The sequence below is a fragment of the Solea solea genome, chromosome 11 (genome assembly GCF_958295425.1).
Source record: "Solea solea chromosome 11, fSolSol10.1, whole genome shotgun sequence".
NCBI lineage: Eukaryota > Metazoa > Chordata > Actinopteri > Pleuronectiformes > Soleidae > Solea > Solea solea.
Window position 1 is genome coordinate 12,935,204 of NC_081144.1, and position 22,456 is coordinate 12,957,659.

At 40.6% G+C, this 22,456-nt stretch overlaps 2 protein-coding genes across 5 annotated transcripts; both read right to left on the reverse strand.

Moving 5' to 3' along the window:
* Window positions 1-1,507: 1,507 nt before the first annotated feature.
* Window positions 1,508-11,493, reverse strand: pfkma (phosphofructokinase, muscle a). The gene is made up of 22 exons (XM_058643995.1): window positions 11,300-11,493; window positions 9,794-9,867; window positions 9,610-9,687; window positions 7,934-8,123; window positions 7,133-7,298; window positions 6,951-6,995; window positions 6,522-6,630; window positions 6,318-6,413; window positions 6,021-6,113; window positions 5,318-5,443; window positions 5,118-5,182; window positions 4,916-4,979; window positions 4,652-4,798; window positions 4,490-4,560; window positions 4,282-4,369; window positions 4,001-4,153; window positions 3,751-3,915; window positions 2,817-2,878; window positions 2,502-2,613; window positions 2,323-2,422; window positions 2,121-2,226; window positions 1,508-2,025 (listed from the first exon to the last, which is right to left on the reverse strand). Exons 1-22 carry the CDS (start codon window positions 11,385-11,387, stop codon window positions 1,884-1,886), a joined length of 2,340 nt encoding a protein of 779 aa, XP_058499978.1. The 5' UTR covers window positions 11,388-11,493; the 3' UTR covers window positions 1,508-1,883.
* Window positions 11,494-13,695: 2,202 nt separating this feature from the next.
* Window positions 13,696-21,647, reverse strand: troap (trophinin associated protein). Of its 4 annotated transcripts, none has more exons than XM_058641891.1 (14): window positions 21,379-21,647; window positions 20,969-21,058; window positions 19,429-19,666; window positions 18,899-19,352; window positions 18,424-18,542; window positions 18,235-18,286; window positions 17,897-18,042; window positions 17,713-17,767; window positions 16,961-17,058; window positions 16,792-16,878; window positions 16,171-16,278; window positions 15,758-16,076; window positions 14,708-14,910; window positions 13,696-14,188 (listed from the first exon to the last, which is right to left on the reverse strand). In XM_058641891.1, exons 1-14 carry the CDS (start codon window positions 21,387-21,389, stop codon window positions 14,129-14,131), a joined length of 2,040 nt encoding a protein of 679 aa, XP_058497874.1. In that variant the 5' UTR covers window positions 21,390-21,647; the 3' UTR covers window positions 13,696-14,128. The 4 variants fall into 4 exon arrangements, with proteins under 4 accessions (XP_058497874.1, XP_058497873.1, XP_058497876.1 ...); XM_058641890.1 differs by having other exon boundaries at window positions 16,171-16,281; XM_058641893.1 differs by having other exon boundaries at window positions 16,171-16,281; window positions 16,961-17,040; window positions 21,379-21,646.
* Window positions 21,648-22,456: the final 809 nt, after the last annotated feature.

Here is a 22,456-nt window from a genome sequence, read left to right on the forward strand (position 1 = left end):
TATTTAGAATATTAATAAACAGTACAGAACAAAAGCATTTTTCATATTACTTTGCAAGTAGGTTGTCCAAGAAAAATTGACCATCTTTTTTCTCTTGTAGATTCAGTCTCTCTGTGACCATGATGACTAGATCAAGGTTTTGGAGGAACAAACCGTCTCTGTGGCGACTCCTTGTTCTTGTAGTTTAGTTTGCTGTGACTCTTGGCTGGTGTTTGAGCTTGTTGTCGAACTCCAGGATAAATTTAGATACTTACTATCATGATGGATGAGCACCTAAACATCTTTGAACAGAACTGTAAATGTTTCACCAGCATCATGTGGTCAGGAGCAAGTTCTTTTCATCCTTGGTAATGATCACATATGGTGGTCAGGAATCACCAGCAGGTTTAATGAATGCTCTTTAGCATCTTGTGCAGCATCAAGAGAAAGGAAGAGCTGAGATGAAATCACTCTTTGTCCCACTTGAGACGCAATCAAGATCAGATGATAAGGCACAAAAAAAAACCTTAATCCATTTAAAACGGTTGTTCGGACACCTCTCATAATATTCAACTGACAAATGATTATATGTAATTCGATGATCACAGTAGTAAAAATATTGTTTTGTTGGTTAATATTCCATTTAAAAAAGAAATAAATAAATACTATGTTTGTAAATGGTGAAAATTATTACCAGTAAATGAGTTCAGCCACATGACACCATGGCACTTTATGTGCTATGGATGTACGTACATTTGACTTAAAATCTCTTGATATTGATGGGCATCCTTTGACCTAAATTGCTTAATAGAATCACACACATGTGGTAAACAGTATATTCTCTCACCTAAATACATCATAAGCTTGGTTTAAGCCAAATTGAGCAAATATGAAAATAATTTTGTCTATAAGGAATCCTACATGTTAAGCATGACGTTTACTTGGCCAAATGTAGTCTCTTCTTTTAAGCTGTACTCAGTATAGAGTAGCACTATATAGTTGTTTTCCAACTATTAGTAGTAGATATATTAATGTAGATCACAACAACAAGTTCGAGCCCCGGTTGGAACAAGGGCCTTTCTGCATGGAGTTTGCATGTTCTCCCTGTGTGTGTGTGGGTCTTCTCCGGGTTCTCCGGCTTCCTCCCATAGTCCAAAAACATGCAATGTGGGGATTAGGTAAATTGGACACCCTAAATTGACCATAGGTGTGAGAGTGAATGATTGTTTGTGTCTATGTGTGTGGCCCTGCGATGGACTGGCGAACTGTCCAGGGTGTACCCCGCCTATCGCCCGATGTAGCTGAGATTGGCACAGCACCCCCCGCGACCCTCTGGTGGAGGATAAAGCGGTAGATGATGACTGACTGACAACAACAAGGATTTCATATACATTACAGTGAGTCTGTCTCCACGTTTTCCTATTTATATAGCCACAGTTATCTCCATGCACAGGTAATCAGCAGAAACAGGATGAATGGACAGAGGTTTTCTTGCCAACCGGAAAGTCTTATGTCCAGAAATCATAGCTGCAGATTTAACACCTTTTATTTTGGAGTAGATTAATCAGTGTTACATGGGTAATGCACACATTTTGATGTTTCATGCTCACAAGATCCTTCTTGTGCTATATATATATACATTCATTACTGTCTTTGCATTTTCCATACGCCACCAACAACCTATTTAAATATATCTTTGACTGTTTGTTGAAATGGTTTTTCCTTAGACTGATTCACTGTGTGCTGGAAGTGTCACATAGCAGCAAATTCAACGAGAACACTCAACATACAGGAGGGGACAGAGGAAGACAGCAGCTCTTTTGCTAAGGTACAGTATATATAGGTAGATACAAGGCAAGGAAAACGAACTTTCATTGTTTTTACTCATTGAGAACAGACTGAGTCTATTTCCCAATAGGACTCCCCTTCTGGATCACATGCTCCATATCTGCGCTTTCAGATGTGTCTAGTTTGATGTCGTACTTAGCCAGGATCTTCATGATGGGCCTTATCTTCAGCCACCACTGTGTCTTTGGGAGGCGGTGCCTGCAGCATACATATATACGGGCAGGTCAGTCAATCTCACCGTTCACCACTACACTTGTGACATGTAGTTAAAGCATGTGAAATGTGTATCTTACTCAAAATCTGTGCCCTCCTTCAGTTCGGCAAGTGGCTGGAAGGTGAGAGCCCTCTTCCTCATGCCCAGCACACAGGCAGAATCTGGTGTGTTTGCGAAGATACGACCTGGGCAGTACATGGAGTGAAACAGTTCAGTCAACATACTTATAGAGTATATCATCAAACTGTGCAGCAGGGGAATTAGATTCTTTGTCAACATACCATGCCTATAGCACTCCTTGAGTTTTTCGGTCAGCCACAGAATAGATTTTGCGCCCATTTTTGTGCCAAAGGTCCTGTCAAAGGGTGTTGGAGTGCCTCCCTGTAGACAACAGAGGTCAATATCAGCAGTTACTGCTTAATTTCAGAGCGGCTTCTTCACTTCTATCCCGTGAACAGACCTGCTGCATGTGTCCGAGAACATTCTTTCGGCAATCAAAGACACCTTTGCCCTCCTCTGAGTACAAGTTGAAGATAAAGTCAGTGGTGTAGTTGGCATTACTGTTCTCATTCCTGTTGAAGAATAAACAGTGGCAGAGTATTATAGTTCAACAGAAACAGTTAAACTACACAACAGACATTTTGACTCATTATTGCATATATAACAATACAAGCATCACTAATTAAACCGATGATGAACTTTTTCCTATGTCTGATCCAAGGGTTTAGGCTAGTATCTACTCAGTATTGACTCAGTTCATATCAGCAACACTCACCTGAGAATCAAACCTCTTTTCACTGTTGTCTTCATCTTCTTCAGTAGATGCCCTACGTTCACCTATAAACCAAATTCACAGATCACACACTCACAACACAAATCTACTCAAAGCACAGAAACACTTAACACAAACTAAATAATGAAAGACCTACTGCTGATCAATGTTTTAGCCCACAGCTAATGTACATCAACAACTAAGGGAAACAAATATATATTCTCTGTCTCAACCCACTAATAGAGGAGTTTATTTTCAACCAGGGGTGGTCAAGCAGCACCTTCCTGGGGGCCAAGGCCTGGATGCATGGGTCACCTCTGCCAGGTTGGGTTTTAATGGCTCATGTAGTTACGTGGGCTCAGGCCCCTGCAGCTGCCACTCCTCCATTTCATCCCTTTTCAGCAGGCCGGCTTACCCACCCCATACACTGCTCAGCCAATGAGGAGCAGCCACGAAGAGTCAAGGACACTCAAAGAGAACCAGTAGCCATGTAAACAATGGACTGTTCTGTGTTAAAGGCTGTGTCAACACCAGGATAAAAAAAAAAAAAAAATTAGACAGACGGAGAGGAGGTTTTAAGTTAAGATATTTTTTACAGCCATTATTTTTCTTTAAAGCATTTTTTTAAATTTAGAGGAGAACTCCCTGAGGTCAGCCTAAGGCCAGCTAAAAGCATCCTGCTCTACAGAGAGGGGAAGAAGGAGGCTGAATAGTTGGACTAATGGTAAGGATACACATAAGGGCCCAATAAACAAAGTATTTTGCATTTGGGCCTGGGTTGTTGTAGAAAGAAATCTGGTACCCTTCAGTAAGCATCAGTCCTGCAGGTCAAGTTCTGGCATTTCTGGGTGGTACAAGCTGGTAAGCTACAACTCGGCAATGCAGATCAGAGACTTGACAGTATTTAAAAATCAGAAGCTAGACATGACTAGCTCACCTCCAGTTCTTTAATGCTGAATTTTTCCTCAAAGATATAGGCAGCGTCGGCACCAGCAGCCAGACCAGCCATAGTAGCTAAGTAGCCGCAGTATCCACCCATAGTCTCAACGATGAACACACGACGCTTGGTTCCTGCAGCAGACTGTTTGATCCTGTCACATGTCTGCAAAAGAAGGAACCACAAATATGTTTAGCTCCAGACTTTTGTTTTTGTACTGCACATGTGTTTCTGCTTTTGTGGCACTGACTGTGGTGATGGTATTGAGGGCAGTGTCTGCGCCGATACTGAAGTCAGAGCCGGGGACGTTGTTTGAGACAGTGGCAGGGATGACCACCATAGGAATGCACATCTCCTCGTATTTCTCTCTGGCCTGAACCAGCTCCAGGCCTCCCACATAAGCCTGCAGCGGAGGAGGAGATGGCAATCAATTTGTGCTGTCGAGCTCTCACATGACTGGTGAATTCATCATGAGGGCAGAAAGGTCAACCAGGATTTACCCATGATTTCCCTGATTGTAACTTTTTTTACCTCAAATCCACCGATGATCACTAGAGCATGGATGTTGAACTTGGCGATGTTCAGGCTGATTTCCTCCAACATTTTAGCTGGCAGAGATCTTTTTTATTTAGAGACAAATGACACAGTGGAAAGCGATATAGTCTCCTGACAAACAACACTTTTCTTTTTTTTACAACAAAGCTGATGCACAACAATGACAAGGTACACTTTTTTTCACCTTTTGGTGCCCAGCGCGGAGCCTCCCCTTCCAGTCCATCCACCAACTGCTGTCCAGGTGATGGGCTCAATCTGCAGTGATAGGAAATAAATAAACAAATAAATGATAGATAGGTGCTAGGTAGGTCTTAAAAATGTCATCAAATATTAAATATCTGGTTACCTGTCCCTGCGCCAGACCGTCAAAACCGTCATGGACAGCCAGCATGCTGTGACCCTGGATGAGGCCCATTCTGACGGCTGCACGGACTGCAGCGTTCATACCAGCACAGGGAGCTCCGATGTTCATGATGGCCACATTGATGTTACTCTGGCAGTGAGATTATTATTGGAGAAGGTGTAAATCTGAAACTCATTAACACCTCTTCTCTCTTGAAACAGTACTGCCTTGTTTGAAAAAAATAAAAATAAATGGATGGATATTCACCTGAACATCTGGGGGATTGATGTGAGCCAACAGCTTGTATGTCTTCCAGTTGTTTTCAAAACTCCTGCAAATCATAAATGAAGCAACTGAGTCGTCTGCAAAACTAAAACAAACCCTTTTTTCCTCTCAACTCCGTCAGTTAGTCACTGAATTTTTCAATGCTGTCACACATTACTATGAGAATTAAGAGGAAGATACTCACTTGCCCCTGAGCTTGATCGCATCCTCAAATCTGCCCTCAGCCATGGCAGCAGTCACATCTTTAGTCTGTGAAGGAAAAAGACAGACAGAGAGTGAGAGGGAGAGAGAAAAAGATGCATATCTTCCGCAACGGGCTGAGCAACATGTGAGAGTGCATGAGGAGATAATGTGGTGTATTTGGGTGAAAACATTTTGACGTACCACTTGGACACACTCCATGAGCGGCAGCCTGACAGCCTGGTTTCCTGACAGGCTGACCACACAAGCAGGAGTGTCAGGTGTGGCCTCCAGCAGCGCCATCACTGCCTCCACACCCATCCTGCTGCCCTGGACAGTACACATGATGTTTCACTGAGATACAATACATCAAAAATGTAACATCAACATGCATAATATACATATCACAAAGACTGCTTGAACGGCGATATATGTGGATTATTCCTTGTGCCGTTTTTTTTTGTTTTTTTTAAGGATGTACCATGAAAGAAGACACATTGTTTTGTTTTGTTATTTTGTCTCATGTGCTTTACTCTAACCCTCATAGTGCAACACATGCATATTCATAATTACATGGTGAGCAGTGCATTGAGATGTTTTAGCTGATGTGCTTATTTATTTAAAATGTAACTTGTTTTCTTTTTTATACTTTGACAGACTAGGTATTAACAGATGTTTTTGTTTAGAGTGGCATCATCTTTTTTCATGGGGGCATTAAGATGTTTGATTCATGTTGTTGGAATGGAAATAATACATTTCATTTTTCTGTCTGCAGTCTGCGTCTATGTTAGCAGGAAACCAAAAGCAGCAAACGAGAGATATTTATTTCAAGTCCTATAACCATTGCAATATTTAACAGTGTTATTGCATGCTCGGCTAATGTTGTGTAGTCCCATGAGAATCTCACCAGGATTCTGTCAAAGGCAGAGGGCGTGCCTCCTCTCTGCACGTGACCAAGGATAGTGGTGCGAGTGTCAAAGCCGAGCCTGTCAGTCACCAGCTAAAAGAAAAAGAAATACATCTGTTAGTGTGTCATATTATTATCCGTCCAACTTGCACTTTAGTTTTAGTTTATTAAATGTATTTGTATGATGGACAGTTCACAAAATATATAAATCTAAAAAAGAAAGAGGAGGGATGCTTTATACCAGCTTTAGCCAAGAGATAGAGTTATTTCTCACTAATATCATGAGGAAGGCCTTGCCTTTTTGATTTGGTCAGATGTAATCGGTTTGCCATCTCTGGACATGGCACCCTCAGCCACAATGATGATATTCAGACGAGAACCTCGGGACCTTTGCTAAAAACCAAAAACAAATACACAAACAAACAACTGTGAGTTCTGTTTAACGTGCGTAGAAACAGGATGATGGCAGGTATCCCCCTCTGCCGACACACACATACATACATTTGTCAGTCTCCTGCATAAATGGTTCTCCCAGTCTTCATCTGGTGGCATCTCTGGAATGAACACCCAGTCAGCGCCACAGGCCAAAGCGGTCACCAGAGCCAGGTACCTGCGGCCAAGATCAACCAGAGTACCAGCTATTTCTCTACATTATTCAGACCTACAGGAGTCATCTTTAAATGTGAACATCTTTATTTATAAATGTGTGTGTATATGACAGTATAGATGAGAGCAAACACAGAGAAGACAATTCATTTTTACAGTGACAAAATTACAATAACACAGTCCTTAGACTAAATCATATCAGAATAAATGGAATTATATTCTATTTTAGACTGATATATAATAATTATTACTATACAACAGACACACACACAACACAGGCACACATGTAAACACAACTTCTGCAAACACACAAAAGGTACTGACCCACAGTGTCTTCCCATCACCTCCAGGATGAACGTCCTCTGATGGCTGTGGATTTGACGTTACATCATGTTTATAGGAGATGAGATAAGACGTCTGAATATGCTGTGAGTCCACTGACACGATGGACCTTAAATGAGTAAATCTTTGATGCAAACTGCATCAGTGGGAGGAAGAAGTCTGACCTCTGTGCCGTCGTGGTGATGGAGTCCACCACCTCGACGATCCGGTGCAGGGCAGAGTCGGTGCCGATGGTCATGTCAGTGCCACAGAAGTCATTGTCGATGGAGCCGACCATGCCAACAATGTTCAGGTGGGAAGACTTCTTGGCATCTTCTGCTGTAATCTTACCTACAGAGAATTGTGTGTTCAGAGGTTGTAATTATAGTGTAACACCAGAAAACTAACACAGAGTAACTTTGAAGCTGTAGTGTGTACATATAATATAATATAATATAATCTAACATTTGTCTCAGACCACTGTCAAATAAGTTCCACACAATTCTTTGCGTTTCTCAGTATAGCAGTGTCGTGTTTTCATGTGGCTACATTCCTGTGCTTCACACAAAGTGATGCATTTTTATATCACATGAGAAGAAATGTGGAAGTATAACAGCTACGCTTATTAAAGCCAGACTGAGATACAGCTGTAAGCGGTTGTAATGCGGTCCAAGAGGCGTTTCTGACAGCTTCTCAGTCAGAAACACAACAGGAAGGCGACTTCCTGTTTTCTTTTTACGTGGCAAACAAATGAATGACTGTTATGGGCCTATAAAGGGTGGAGTCTGTTACTAATCAAGTAACTGTATGGACTTGTTTTACTGGAATGTCATGGCATGAAAACAAGGGTGTGAATGAATTAAAACCATAGTCATAATTGCAAGTAAAAATGAGGGCAGTATATGTCATTATGATTACAATAACAAGTAATTGCTCATTAGTGGTAGTAAAAACCACAGTACAACCACTGTGTTTGTTGTCTTTACCAGCTCGGACCAGGTCAGCCAGCAGTCCACTCCACTCAGTCCTGAACTGGTTGGCTCCGGTCAGGCTGCCGTCACCTCCAATCACACACAGGTTGGTGATGCCCAGCCTCACCAGGTTGTAGGCTGCCTTCATGCGACCTTCTCTGGCTCTGAAGTCTTTACAGCGGGCACTGCCAATAACAGTACCTCCCTATGACGTGATGACATGAAGGACAGAATCGTTAGTTACTGATACATGAGGAATATCTGGCTGTGAAGGGGGAAAAAAAGGGAAAATGCAGAGTTATGATAATAAGAAGTACAACAGGATGGTAACAGAACCAACATCTGTTTTATATATGTGTTATGTGTGTGTGTGTGTGTGTGTGTGTGTGTGTGTGTGTGCTGTAGAAAGCATTTGATTATATTCAACATATATATATAAGAATAAATGTTCATGAAATTTGATTCGCACTGATTGCAATTTTATGAGGGCTTAGGGTACATGGGTGATGAGAGTGGTGACACTTCATGGATCCCAGCTTGTCACGTCTCCTGTCACTGCCAGGCCGTTTTATTTAGTCAACGCAGATGATGGGACGAAACTTGAATCACAAGCTTTGCGGTTTTGTTGCATCTCCATCATCCTCCAGTCACGGGGTCAGGGGCGACGTTAAATATCATCACACTCATCACTTATCTCACTCAATCGCATGTTGAAGGAAGTGGATTTATTATATTAAAGGTCAAAGGGTGACTTTGTCTAAACATTGGAAGTAAAATGAAGTTTGTTTGTCACAGGATTAAAACCAATGGCTTTTAAAGCTTAGTTATCATGAAATACAGCTCTGTGATTTAGGGCACAACGATTCTTTCACTACAGCTAAAAAAGGTGTTCCTGTTTCCCGGGGAAATCCACAGACCACACACTGAATAGTTGTCCTGGTTTCCACTGTGTTGAGTGGATTATCCAGGGGAATGTGGACAATCCGTGGGAAAATAAAAGGCTCATTAACCTTTTGACCATCATTTTTCACCACTGTGACAAATTTCACACTGAAATTTCAAAACCAGGTCAACCCAAAGTATGTTGACAGGACAGTGAAGTGTGAGAGAGGTGGAATCAAACCCGGGCCACAGGTGCCAGCTCTATTGACTGAGCTATCCAGCACCCCTCGGTAGGATTGTCTAATTATATTTGGGTGGACTGACAGATGAGCACCACACAAGTCTGTCAGAGTTAAAGCTTCATTTAGAACTACATTTGCAACATGTGCATTTTTGTTTCCGATACCAACATCACAAACTCGTGTATCTACTGATACCGATATTAGTCTGACACAGTCCCAGTAAACCATTTATGAACTATAAAGCTGTTCACAACACATTTGTGCCGAGTCATTTCAAAGACATAATTCACCTGGTTTTTAAACTCAGTTTCTTTTAAGTCTCTGCACATCAACATTTCAATTTCTATTCTAATTTTATTATTCATGCAAAACGTAATTCCTTTCGCCCTATGTCAGCTGGGATTGGAACCAGATTGCGACCCTCATGTGGAGGATGAAGCAGTAGAAGATGAATGAATGGATGGTAATTGTTTTGTATAGAATAAACAGCTGACATGAACCTCTTGTATCTTGTATGTGGCTTGTGTGATCAGGTTGTGCCGTGTGGGTCTGTGTTGGTGCGCTCACCAGCTGGAGCATCATAGACACACTCTCCCATGTGGCGGGCTGAATGTGTTCTCCTCCATCCACGAGGCCCTGGTAGCCCTGCAGCATACAAGAACACACACAGCAGTTGATTATAAGGTCGTCCCAGAACGTCTTTGCAGTATTATGACACGTCCGAGTGGCTGTGTCCTGTGTGCAGCCGTACCTCATGAACAAAGTAGACCTTTGCTCCGGTGTAAAGACCAACTCTGACTGTAGCTCTCACTGCAGCGTTCATACCTGAGACACACAAAGGTCATGATCAGAGCCTTTGTGTATATAAAAAAAAATACATTTCATTGGGTTAAAAAGTGAAGCCCAGGAAGTAGGGAGGAAGTAGCAATTAGCCACCAGGTGGCAACTCTGCTTAGTTTGAATGGAGGTCTATAGGAAAATGAGTCTACTTCTTATTCCATTCTTATCCATTTATATATACATTTGTTAATGATCATTTTCCTGAGGCGTTAATGGTCTTAAGCTGTAGTTTCGTCAAAGAGCATTTATGTCAACTTTGTAAATTATGACCCCATTTGGAGGAAAATAGATGATAAAGCTCAGCATATTTGAGTGGACACATGTGTGACTGACAGCTATTATCATCTGGTAATAATAATAATAATAATAATAAGTGCCTGGTTGCAGGTGACGAGCATGAATTTCTGGTTTCAAAAACTGACCTAATGACAGTGAAATTGCAAATCTTTAGGCTTCACAACGAGAGTGTGCATCTGTAAATCTACATCCATTTTTACATACAATTTATGGTCATGATAAGGTTAAGGGTGATGAGTTTCATTTACACTTCCTGTCAGAAGACCGTTACCCTTTAAGTGACTTGACCTGTACATTGGCAACAGATGAGACAAAAATACCCACAAGGCCACAACGGAGCTGAGGTTATCAGACTTCGTGTCTTGTGCACCATCTTGCCCTTGGATGTCCAGTACACTAAAGGCCACAGTGCGTTTGTGTTGTGTTGGGCTGGCAGCTTTTGCAGCTCTTGTTTCACCAGACAGCAGCTGTGGATTGGGGGCGTTTCTCTGTTCCATACCAGAAAAAGGTCACAGCCACTAAAATTAGCCCCAAAGATATGAAATAAGTGAACACAGTGGTGGTATAGAGCACAGTATAGAGCTGTAATGTCTTAGTTTAACTGAAACATGTTGGTTAAAACTTCATTTGTACTGTTTGTCATCCTCATCTCCTACACAATTCTAGCAGACAGTGGTTGTATTGTGTTACGTGAAGCGGTGGGTGATGTGATGTAATTCTCATAACACTCTTGGCTTCAGATCGTCCTCCGTCAGCTGGCCTTCAACTGATGGAAAATTTGTCATCATGTCATTTGTTTGAATAATACTGTGTGGAATTTAAACACATGAAGTAAAGTTTTTCAGTTTTAGATTAAATTTAAATTAAAAAAGAGTCTTTTCTTGTGTTTTATTTGTATTTTTTTTTCTCATGCTATTATTAATTTGTCCAAATAAAAATGAATTTACTCATGCACTCATGCAGCCACAGCACTGACGCAGAACATGACTGTTGCATGTAGGATCAAGAAGAAGATAAAGAGCTATTACAGATCCAGTGTCAGTGTGCTCAGAGACAATGTCTCTCACTTTAATCGGATGAAATCTTCAGCATCGATTAACATAGAGGAACCTCTTCTTACCTTGGGCGTCTCCTCCTGACGTCAGCACGGCGATGGCCCTGCCGATGCCCATCTTTGTGGGGTCAGTGATTGGCTGATTCTTGGACATGTTGAGAGAGGACAGGTACACAGGGCAAAAGGGGGGAAAAGAAAAGGAGAAAGAAGAGTGTGGCTCCTCTTCTTTTACTCTGAACTTCTCGGGGGAAGCTTGTGTGAAGGCACAGGCTTTATAGACAACTGCTCCTAATCCCAGCCCCGAGCCCCCTCCCACTGACCAACACCACCACTCTCTAAATATACATCAGGTCCTGCAACCACCTGCAGTGGACAGTTAGAGACAGGAAAACACAAAGCACATGACTCTAATGTGACAAGACAGAAAGTGAGGGGATGAATAAAGATTTTGGAGGGGCTGATTAAAAGGGCTGATACATGAGGTTTCAAATCTATAGGAAACTGTGTGTTTTTGTGTTCTGTTACACCTGTAGACAATGTGATCTGGACGAAGGCCTTAGAGCACAGGTGTCATCTAAAATTAAAAGACAAATGCATGTGGAGTCAAGGTGTGCAACACTTTTCCCTTGTCACTTTCCAGGGATCAGCATATCATCCAGACTGTTGGTGTGCCTTTATTTTTTTTTAAGAGCACAGAGCATTTAGGCTGCTTTTTCTTCCATTATTATGTTGTAAAATATGTAGAGGCTAAAATAATGTACAATATGGAGTGTCTTATGTCCTTTCTTTCAGCACAACCTATTGGCAATCTGATTAAAAAAAATTTTTTTTCAACTATTTAAACACACCCGAGCAAAAAAAGTACTCACATTTCTTGTTAAAGCTGATTGATTTTGTGAAATTTGGAAATACTATGTCAAAGTTTACTTAAATAAAATGGTCTATTTTGTGACTTCTGCACAATTATTGCGAATCCTATTTTTTAATATGCCATATGAAATGAATCATATCTTTGACACAACAACACATAAGAAGACAACATTTACATTTTGTAAAGCCTCAAGATGTGACCTATAAACACACAGCCCCAGGATGTCTATATAAGGTGTTGTGTATGATTCCCATGACATTTAACAAGGGTGCACCTGAGCACATAGGGTTAATAACACCGAGATAAAGTTGTTTGTTTAACAATGTCTCATGAAATAATGAATTCATCTTGAACTTAAAACTTTTCAGTTTGGTGTGGAATATCAGATTACCTCCTTTTATTGCTCTGTCAATAATGTGTGCTACACAGACATGTATGGGATGGTTTGACATCACTGTTGGACATTTTGCCACCTAAATGAAAAATGCTGACCCACAGAAGGGTGACTTTTACACATGAACTTTAAAGTATGTAATACAGTATGTAATACAAATACTTCCATCTATCTGAACAGGATACAGTGTCACCCATATGTGTATCTTGTAACACCAGAGGGAACAGTATATGGACAAACGTATTGAGACCGCTGACCATAACATCAACAGGGACTGTAATGACGTGTTCAAATACATATACAGTAATTTAATATGGAGTTCCCAGTGTTCTTAAAAGACTTTCCTCAAGATTTTGAAGTGTTTCTATCATCGATGAGGTCAGACACTGATGTTGGACGAGAAGGCCTGGCTCATAATCTCTGTCCCAGTTCATCCCAAAGGGTCTTGATGGGGTTGAGATCAGGGATCTGTGCTTTGTGCACTGGAGCACAGTCATATTCCTCACACTGTTGCTACAACTTTGGAAGCATACCTTCCTAAAGCCTAAAAACCTAAAGCATAAAGTCTGAAAAACAGGTGTGGCCAAATACTTTTGTAAAGTCATGTGATGGGCTTCACTTTTGAACAACAGCATGAAATCCTGAGAGGAGAAACAATCTGATTACTGTGTTGATAGTTAAAGGGATACTCAATACTCAATTTAGCATTTTCTTTCAGCAGGCAACTTCCCAGGGGTCAAAATGCCCCATGCAGGTTTATTCAGTAAAGTTTAGAGAACAACGTTTGGGACTTTTGTCTACACTGTTTAAGCTTATGTTCATGACCCAGTCAGAACAAGGGCCTTTCTGCATGGAGTTTGCATGTTCTCCCCGTGTGTGCGAGTGTCTTCTCCAGGTTGTCCAGTTTCCTCCCACAGTCCAAAAACATGCAGATTTGGGGATTAGGTAAATTGGACACTCTAAACTGACCATAGGTGTGAATGTGAGAGTGGATGGTTGTTTGTCTCTATGTGGCCCTGCCTGGTGTAGACAATACGCTATTTAGTGAATCTTTTCTTTGCAAATGAAAATGTTTGGATTTTTTTTCTCAGATCTACAATTAAACAATTAAACAATTAAACACTATATTTAATATTTATATGAACACTATTTTTTTGCTCTTTCAAACACTTTCAAAAAAGAATGATCATAAATGGCTCACAAGTTACAAATCCACATTTATTATAAACACTATACATCTTCAATCCTTTTCAGTCCACACAAAATGCAGGTTTGTTAAAAATAACAAATAACTAATGAAAATGTTCACACACATCATCATCATCATCATCTCTTTGTATACTACAGCTGTAACACTGATGAAGTCAGTCTTCTTCATTGACCTTTTGCAACATGTCATTTTCCCATATTCAGTTTTGGGATTATCGCACATGAGCATCTGCAGAATTAAAGATTCTCATTTAACAAACATAACGCCAGTGATTTTCTTTAGGAAAGCATCTTTTGAAAACAGTAATAAACATTTAAATGACGAAAGGATTTAGGAGTTTAAGAAAAAAAAAAAAAAAAAATGATACCAGCAGCATATAACAGTGTTAGACAAACGTCATTTGTGTACTTGTAGTGCAAATCATGAGCTGAGTGGAGAAGATGGACGAGAGGAGACATCGAAGCTAATCGGAACAAATCTCTGGAAAACAAGAGTAACATTTGTATTAAAATGAGCAACAAAGCCAGATTAAAACACAAGGAAGTAGGGCTGAACAATTAATCCACATTTTATCGAAATCGCAATACAGCTTACTGCAATTTTTAAATCGCAGGAGACGCAATATTTGTTCAAGCCAAAATGTGTCAAAATATCATTTTAGAAGAATTATTATTATTATTACACATCTTCTATATTTCTCACCGAGCTGCACACATATCACACATTAATCCTTTTAAATGTTTTTTTTAATAAAATGAGAATAATGATGTAAAAATGACCATTCCCTCTGATATCATGAATCATATCCCAATCGCATTTAGATATTAATTCAAGATCGTTCAGCCCTACAAGGAAGTATGTTTCAAAAGTGAATTCTAGTTTTTTAAAAGAAATGCTAGTTCTGCAGTTTGACGGGATAAGAGCTTCTGGTCGCTGTCCGCCCTGTGCTGCCGCTGTATACACACAATAATAATAATAATAATGATGAGGTGTACTCACGCAGGATTCTTCAAAGTGCAGGATGGAGGCCAGTGGGTTTCCACAGCGAGGCCGGGGCAGAACAAACCCTTGAGCAGCGTGGACAGACACGGAAGTGTAGGTGGCCACCTCTTCATCCATACGCAGCTCCTCCAGAGGAGGAAGACGCTTACGCAGCAACGCCACTGCACGACTCAGACCACAAGTCTTTGGAACAACGGTGTCTGTGGGTTTTAACAGAGTGGCATCATAAGCCAGGGTTTCCACTACACTCCCCTTTAGCAGCAGTCTGCCACTGCTCCTAGATTATAGCACCGCGGAAATTTCACACATGATTAATATCAATGATTGTTAGGCTAATAATGATTATGAGACCATTTAGTTCAAAACCTTTTTTGATTTGTCTTCATGGACACCGAAAAAACAGCACGGCTGCTGAAAATAAATCATTCTAGGGGAAACGCTGCCAATGTGGACGAATTCAAATACATCAAATAATAACATTCACGTGAAATATGGTGCACTGTCCCTGTACAAATGAAAGTACTTGAGGGTGAAGAAATAAAAACAGTTATGATTATAAGACGACCCACTTATTTTAATGCAATTCAAAAAAGTAAAATAAAACAATGTCAAACCAGTTTTGCTTGTTTCCACTCGGGTGTTTGTTTAAGACAAAGACGCTTATTTTGAATTTCCTGTTTTAAATATTTCCTGGAACATAACCCAATTTCCACCGTTTTATAGCTACACACTAGTGATGCATCTTGGGTGATTGTCATTTTGTTAGACTAGTGGGAGTTTCCAGGGGTTTCTGAACATGTGTAGCTATAAAACCCACTTTCCACAGTTTTATAGCTACACATATTCATACTCCACTAGTCTAGCAAAATTAAGGCTACAAACACCCAAGGTACATCACTCCATGTCAACTGTGAGTCATTTATTTATCTTATATCTATGTATTCATCCAATATAAGGGGCGCAGGGCTTGCATATTTAGATGAATACAGTATTATAAGGGTTTGTCATGTTTAATGTTTATTATGGGATGTAATATGTCAGTGTTACCTCTGTGCAGACTCTGGAGTGAAGGGTTGACGCGACAGGGCGGTTCTGACACACATGGCATCTGCTGCTGCTGCCCCTGCTGCCCCTGCTGCTGCTGATGCTGCTGCTGCTGCTGCTGATCACATGAACTCTTCTGCTTCTCAAAATGTGGAGCTCTGGTTAGATTTTTGCCTGTGGAGAAAAAAATGACCGACTGTCTCTCTGGTGCTTGGAGGAATGGCTGTCGTCCCACCCTCTCCTCTTCCTCTTCCTTCTTCTCCTCCTCCTCACTCGTGTTAGCCTTGCTTTTCTCAAACTTTTCTTCGCAGTGGGGTTTGGTCTAAACAAGTGAGAGTGGGAAACAAAACATGACTGTGATTTATCAAGAAGTCTTCTGAAACTAGATAAAGAGACGTTCCGTTTTGACTTCTTACACTTGAGGCTTGAACTGTGAGCTGGTCAGTTTGTGTGTCAGGATGTTTTTGTGTCGCGTTTTCTTCCGGGTCCTCATCTTGATCATCAAATAATCTCTGGACGACTTCCTGCTAACAAAAAAAGAAAGCCATACAAATAATAATAATTCTTATTACTTTGCTTGTTGTTTCAAAGTGCATTTATTGCAGTTTGTCCTGTGCTACAGAGGTGTTTTTAAAATCTGCCAACTTTTCCCTTCAAATGCTTATCTCTGTATTTATTTAGGAAAGGTATTATTTATTTATAAACAGACTTTTAGTACATTAAGTTGGTCGGCTGTCCTTGCTGGTGTAATATCTTCCTCATCCACCCCATGTCAAAAAAGTCTTGTGATTATTGGCATTAATCATGGCAGATTATTTAAAATAAAAGTAAAATTTGAATTCAACTAAGAATCAAATTTTTGTAGATTCTCATTCATCTAGATCTTAACTCTCCAAACATCTTGGAGAAACGTGAGGAAACGTTGATAGAGAGTCTGACTTTAAACCGGTCTTCTTACTTTTACCATCAGAAATTGTTCTTCTAAGCCACAGATTTGTGTAATTGTATAAAGGAAGGACATAATTCCCCGCTCTCACCTCCTGCTGTGGCTGAAGGTCGGTTTTGCAGCTCTTCAGTCCCGGAGTGCCGACAAACGGCGTCTGTTTTGTCGACTGATGCCATTTCTGAAAAGAGCAGGATTATGAGATGACAAATGAGAAGTGAAAATATGATGATAATGTCAGCATAGAGTACAAGCATACAGACCATAGCAGATATGGGCTGACGTCTGGTGTCGCGGACTCTCTGTGGAGTCCATGTCCTCAGTGGAGTCTCTTTGGAAGTTACTGCTGAGGACAAAACAGCTGAGTCATGTCAGAATTCAAGTGTGCAGAGGGTTTTTCTGCTGGTGGGCAGGGCTGCTGTATCAAACTTATTGTTCAACACGCATACAGAGAGGCAACGTCAGTGTTTGTACAAACATCTTACATAAATGCTCTACAAACATGTCGACAAGCAACATTTTCACCATCATGGTCACAGATTAACATCGTACTGTACACAATGTCAAAGCTGGTTTAGCCACAGTCCTGCTCTCTGTCTCCATCTCTCTTTATCAGTGGTAACTGCAGCCCCACAGCAGGAGTCTGCTCTTCCTTCTGTCCTTCTTCTCTACTTCATTTCCTCATCTTTAGGAGTTTTTCTGTGCATTTTTGCATCAAGGTAAGAGAAATTTTCAGGGCAAAATCATCTCACCTAACAAACTAAAGGCCACTAGTGTCTGACAGACATGTAGTTACACAAATGTGCACAAAACACAAACCAATCAATAATAGAACAAATGAATTGCAGTCTTTATGATTTGCTAAAAACATTGTTTTAAATTGCGATTTCAGTTTGAAAGCTTTTAGCCCTATTTAAAAGAAATACACATCATCTCTGCGGGTGGCTAGGAAATATTAAGGATTAGCTTTTGTACAGACTTTCGTAAAATACCAAACAAGACTGCCGTGTCTTACCCACTGGTCCACCTGTCGCCTCTGCATGATTTTTCCTGAGGGGCACTCTCCGAGCCTGAGAGGGGAAGCAACACAGAAGATGACAATGTGTGTTTGTGTAGTATTCATAAAAGAAACAGAGCTGCCACAAATGGAGCATGGATGAAGGATGAAGAAGAGGAAAACATGTTTAATGTGTTCATACTGTGTAGACTGATGTGCTTCTGCCTGACGGACACACAGATATCCGTGGTGTGGCACCAACAAGTCCTCCAGCGGTCACCCCCTCATTCTGGAGGATACTTTGTAGAGCGGTGGCATCCGGGGAAAACTGCACCAACTTTGATATTCCTGTAGCACAAAGAAGTGGAGGAGGTGCGTCATTGAGCCATGTTTTTAAGACACACCTGAAAAAAATCCTGAACATAAAACTGGAGAGAGACTGTTTTTATCTTTACTCTATTGTTGTGATTTTTTTTTCCATGTTCTTAGCCAATATTTTCTAGCATACATAATGTGTGAAGAAAAGACTCGCATTTTTACCTGTGGTGGCTCCTACTTTTTGTCGACTCTTCATCACTGACACTCGCTGGGGCTGCAAACGCGAGAATCACCAGCAGACACAGATTATAATTACATTTTTGTTGGTATAAAATACTGAAAATTAGATAAACTAACCCATCATTAAACTCTTGGGACCAAAAGTAAATGACAACAATCAAACCAACGCACCAAATAGTTATATGATTTGGACTGTGGAGTTGTGGATCCCAGACCTGTGGCCTTTATTCCCTCATTACGGAGGATACTGAGGAAAGCCACGTGGTCGGGCTGGAAGTTCTCCCCTTTGACTGAAACACATAAAAAACAAAAAATAATCAACCTTGAAAAAAGAAACAATGTTGATTATTATTTTTTCAGAAGGACAAAATAAAAAAATGAAATCACAAACTAAAAAAGGGAGTTGGTAACCAATGACAATGCTAATCAAATAATAGGCTATGATTGTGTTAGTGTACAGACTAGATACATTTATCCACCCATAGAAATGTTACAGCTGATGTTACAGTCCAGGGAGAACAGCCCAAAACACTGACAAATAAAACAAAAGCTACATTAAAAGACTTAATACCAACTGTAAACAAAAATGTTTTCAAAGCTGGACATGTAAGAGGCAGATGTCAAAAAAAGGAATGTTTTCACTTACCAGTTGAAAGCTCAGTGTTCTGGCTCGATTGCTTTATCTTGGTTGAATCCTTAAGGCTGAGCAGGTTCATGTTTTCCAGGCAGTTAGTAAGAGCAGGGTGTGCAGAAGTAGAAGATGAACTGATCGGAGGCCGTGTGTTACTCAGTGCTGAAGCTTTAGAAGTGTTGGGAGGACGAGACTGTCCCAGCAGGTGGGACATATTCTCTGTAGTCTTTCCATGAGACTTTTGTGTTGAGTCCATGTGGCAGTTTAACACTGCTGGATGCTTAGAGGGTTTAGAATGTATGTTTTGGTGCTTTAGATGAGCATTGTTTTTGAGCTGGACAGCATGAGTGCCAGTCTGTGACTGTGGCACAGATGCAGGCTGTTGATTTTTCCTGGTCGTTGAACTCTTTGGCTGAGACAGGTTAAAAGGCACAGGCCTGGTGCATGGCTTTTTCTTCTTAGATTTACCCTGTAGTAAAATGACAGTGTTACATTTCAAACAGTCATCCGCTTATAAAGATGCAGAACAAAAGGGAGACACTTACAGCCAGAGGTTTCTCTTCCCACCGACTGTGGGACTGACTGAAGTCGAAGGGAGTCTGGAGATGAAGCGACTTTGCAAGGACAGGAAGCCGGCTTATGCCGGCTCGTGCAGGAGCCTTTCTGCTCAACTCTGAGCTTCCTGGATCTTTGTTTTCGCCGTCTTGTTTGGAAAGGTGAGGTGCAGACACTAGCTTTGAAGACTTTGCGTCTGCTGGAATTTTATTATGTTCATTCTTCATTCTGTGTGGAAAAAAACAAGTCATGTATTAAAACTGCCAATTATATCGACGTGGAATCATGCAGATACAGGTCAGGAACTGTGTGTAACCCAATTGCTGTTTGTGACCTAAAAAAACTTCTACTCTGAAGCTGAAGTGGACACTGAAAACTGCAAAAACATAAGCTGGTCTAAATAATCTCTTTTTTTTCGTGTCAACAACATGGTGTGGGGGAATCTTAGGCCCCTTAGTAACAAGGATTGCAGCTGACCACTTGGTTCCATTTATGTTCACCATTTTCTAATGGTCTAATGGTCATGACATTGACTTCAGTGTGTTTGACTACAGCCTAATCGGTCATTAGATCTGAATCCAACAGAAGATATCTGTGATGTGGTTAAACTAAGAATTTGCATGTGCAGCTGAAAAAAGTGTGGGTAAATTAACATCATGTCTCTATGAACACCAAGGAGCTTTACAACACCCTGAGGGAAATCTCGAGAAAGCGGTCCTTTAGCTCTGGCTTTATCTGACTAGACATAGAGCGCCGGCAAATCCTGAGACAAGATATCTACACAGGGGTTCAGGGAGACATCCCTGCTCACTGTTCCACCATAATATGTTCTATAAATTGTGGTTCCCCTGGCTGATGACCCTGAAACTAACAAAGCATGCTTCAGTGGAGCTGTGGCAGGCCTAGAGCCAAGCAGGGTTTAAAGGCACAGTACATCATTTCTGCTGGTAGTGGGGGGTGGGGGGGTTGTATTGTTGTCTCATTTGGTTCCCCAGTGCATTTGTGCTTAATAGGGAGAGCTTTGGGTGCAGAAAGCACAGCAATGCAAACTGCAATGAGTAGTAGTGAGTCCCATTTCTACCATTTGGATTATTTTCATAACAGAGTACTTGTTTGGTCCACAAAATGTGGAAAAATGTTGATCAAAATGACTCTGTTTTAATGATTTATTTGTTATATGGAGCAATAAAGAAAATATTCACATTGAAGGAGCTGAAAAATCATAATAGATTATGAAATTAGTGGACAATTAATTTAGTAATCGATTAATAATCATTACTCATTGCAGCCCTAAACTCCAATGGTAATGAATCCTCATACAACATGTGTTACACAACTAACTTTGCATTTCAATTTAAACATGTTTCAACAAGTATCACATTTATGTAAGAAAGGTGAAGTCAAAAGTGTAAACTCAATCAGCTGAACAAGAAAGCTCTAAAAGAAAAAGGGGGCTGGAGTTTAAATTCAGGTCAGTGACAAGTGATTCAAAAAAAATAAGTCAAACCTGACATGAACTGACTGGCTTACCTCAGAAAGTCGCTGTGAATTTTGTTCCGACTTTGCAGACGAAGAATTGCAGACGGATCCATAATGATGACAGAGGGACAAAAGGAAGGACTGCAGGAGCAAGTTATGGAAGAAACAAACGAAACATGAGCAACCAGACATGAAGATACACAACAAGAAGACAAAAACAATCAGACTGTGATTACTTGATGCCAATCGACAACTCTGAGGAAAATTAACAAAAACAAAAATCAGTCAAAGGAATAACACACTTCTTAACACACGGCTAACTAATAGAGCACAAGTGAAAGTAGTGAAGTCTGTGCTCAGTGTGAAGCCACCAGGAGACATTAGCTTTCACTCGACCAGTCTTTTATCAGGAGAACATACTACCTTCGTACATAAAGCTGTTTACGACCTATTTTACATACTTTCTCAACATAAACGGCCAGTGTTGCTTCCTCCAACCCGTCCAGTGAAGTCTTTTTGACAGCAATTATCCCAAATATTGTGATTTTCCTGGCGTTTTTGCAGATTTAAAGATCCCCTGTTGTCTCTGTGTTCCCACACCGCGGCGGCCTGTCAACTTCCTGGACTCACAGCGGTTTGTAAAAAGCGCGCCCCGCCATTGGCTGCAACAGGAAGCCGCAGCAGCCAATGAGAGCGCTCGCTTTTGTCATGACGACACTGTTGACCAATGAGCAACAGAGTTTCATAAACAGCTCCATGGCAACGACGCGAAAGTCGTTTCAACGACCTTTTTTTTTTTTTTTTTACCGCGACCTCCCCCCAAAGTAGTAAAGTAGGATAGATAGCTAGATAGATAGATAGATAGATAGATCGATAGATGTAGTGCTGTGAACAAAGCAAAGGGTGGCTACTTTGAGGTTTTGAGTTATTTCACACTTTTTTGATTACTTCATAATTCCATATGTGTTCATTCATATTCATGTTCATTTGATGCCTTCAGTGAGGATCTACAATGCAATTAGTCTTGAAAATAACGAAAAACCATTAAATGAGAAGGTGTGTCCAAACTTTTGACTGGTAGTGTATGTATGTATTTATACATATTTAATTTGTATGTATACATAAATGTGTGTGTGTGTGAGATATTTACTTTACATGTCATGTAGCAGATGCTTTTATACAAAGTCACTTAAAATGGAATTGAGTACAATCAGCCAGGGGTGGAGTCAAACTTGCAACCATAATGTCTTTCACACACAGGGTACCGGTCTTAACCACTGAGCCACTCCACCCCCCGACACTTACTTGTCACAGTGTACACTATCAAAATAAAATTCAGTATTTTTGTATTATTCAAAATACTAAAACTACATCATATTACCATCCAATACAATAATTCCCCAATCAGTTAAGCTACTTAATTGATTAGGATTATGACATGATCAATACATAATGTGTGCAATAAATGTGCAAGAAACACTTTGAAGTAGGAAGTTAAGTGATCCTGTCAAGTTGTACACACATTCACACATGCACGTT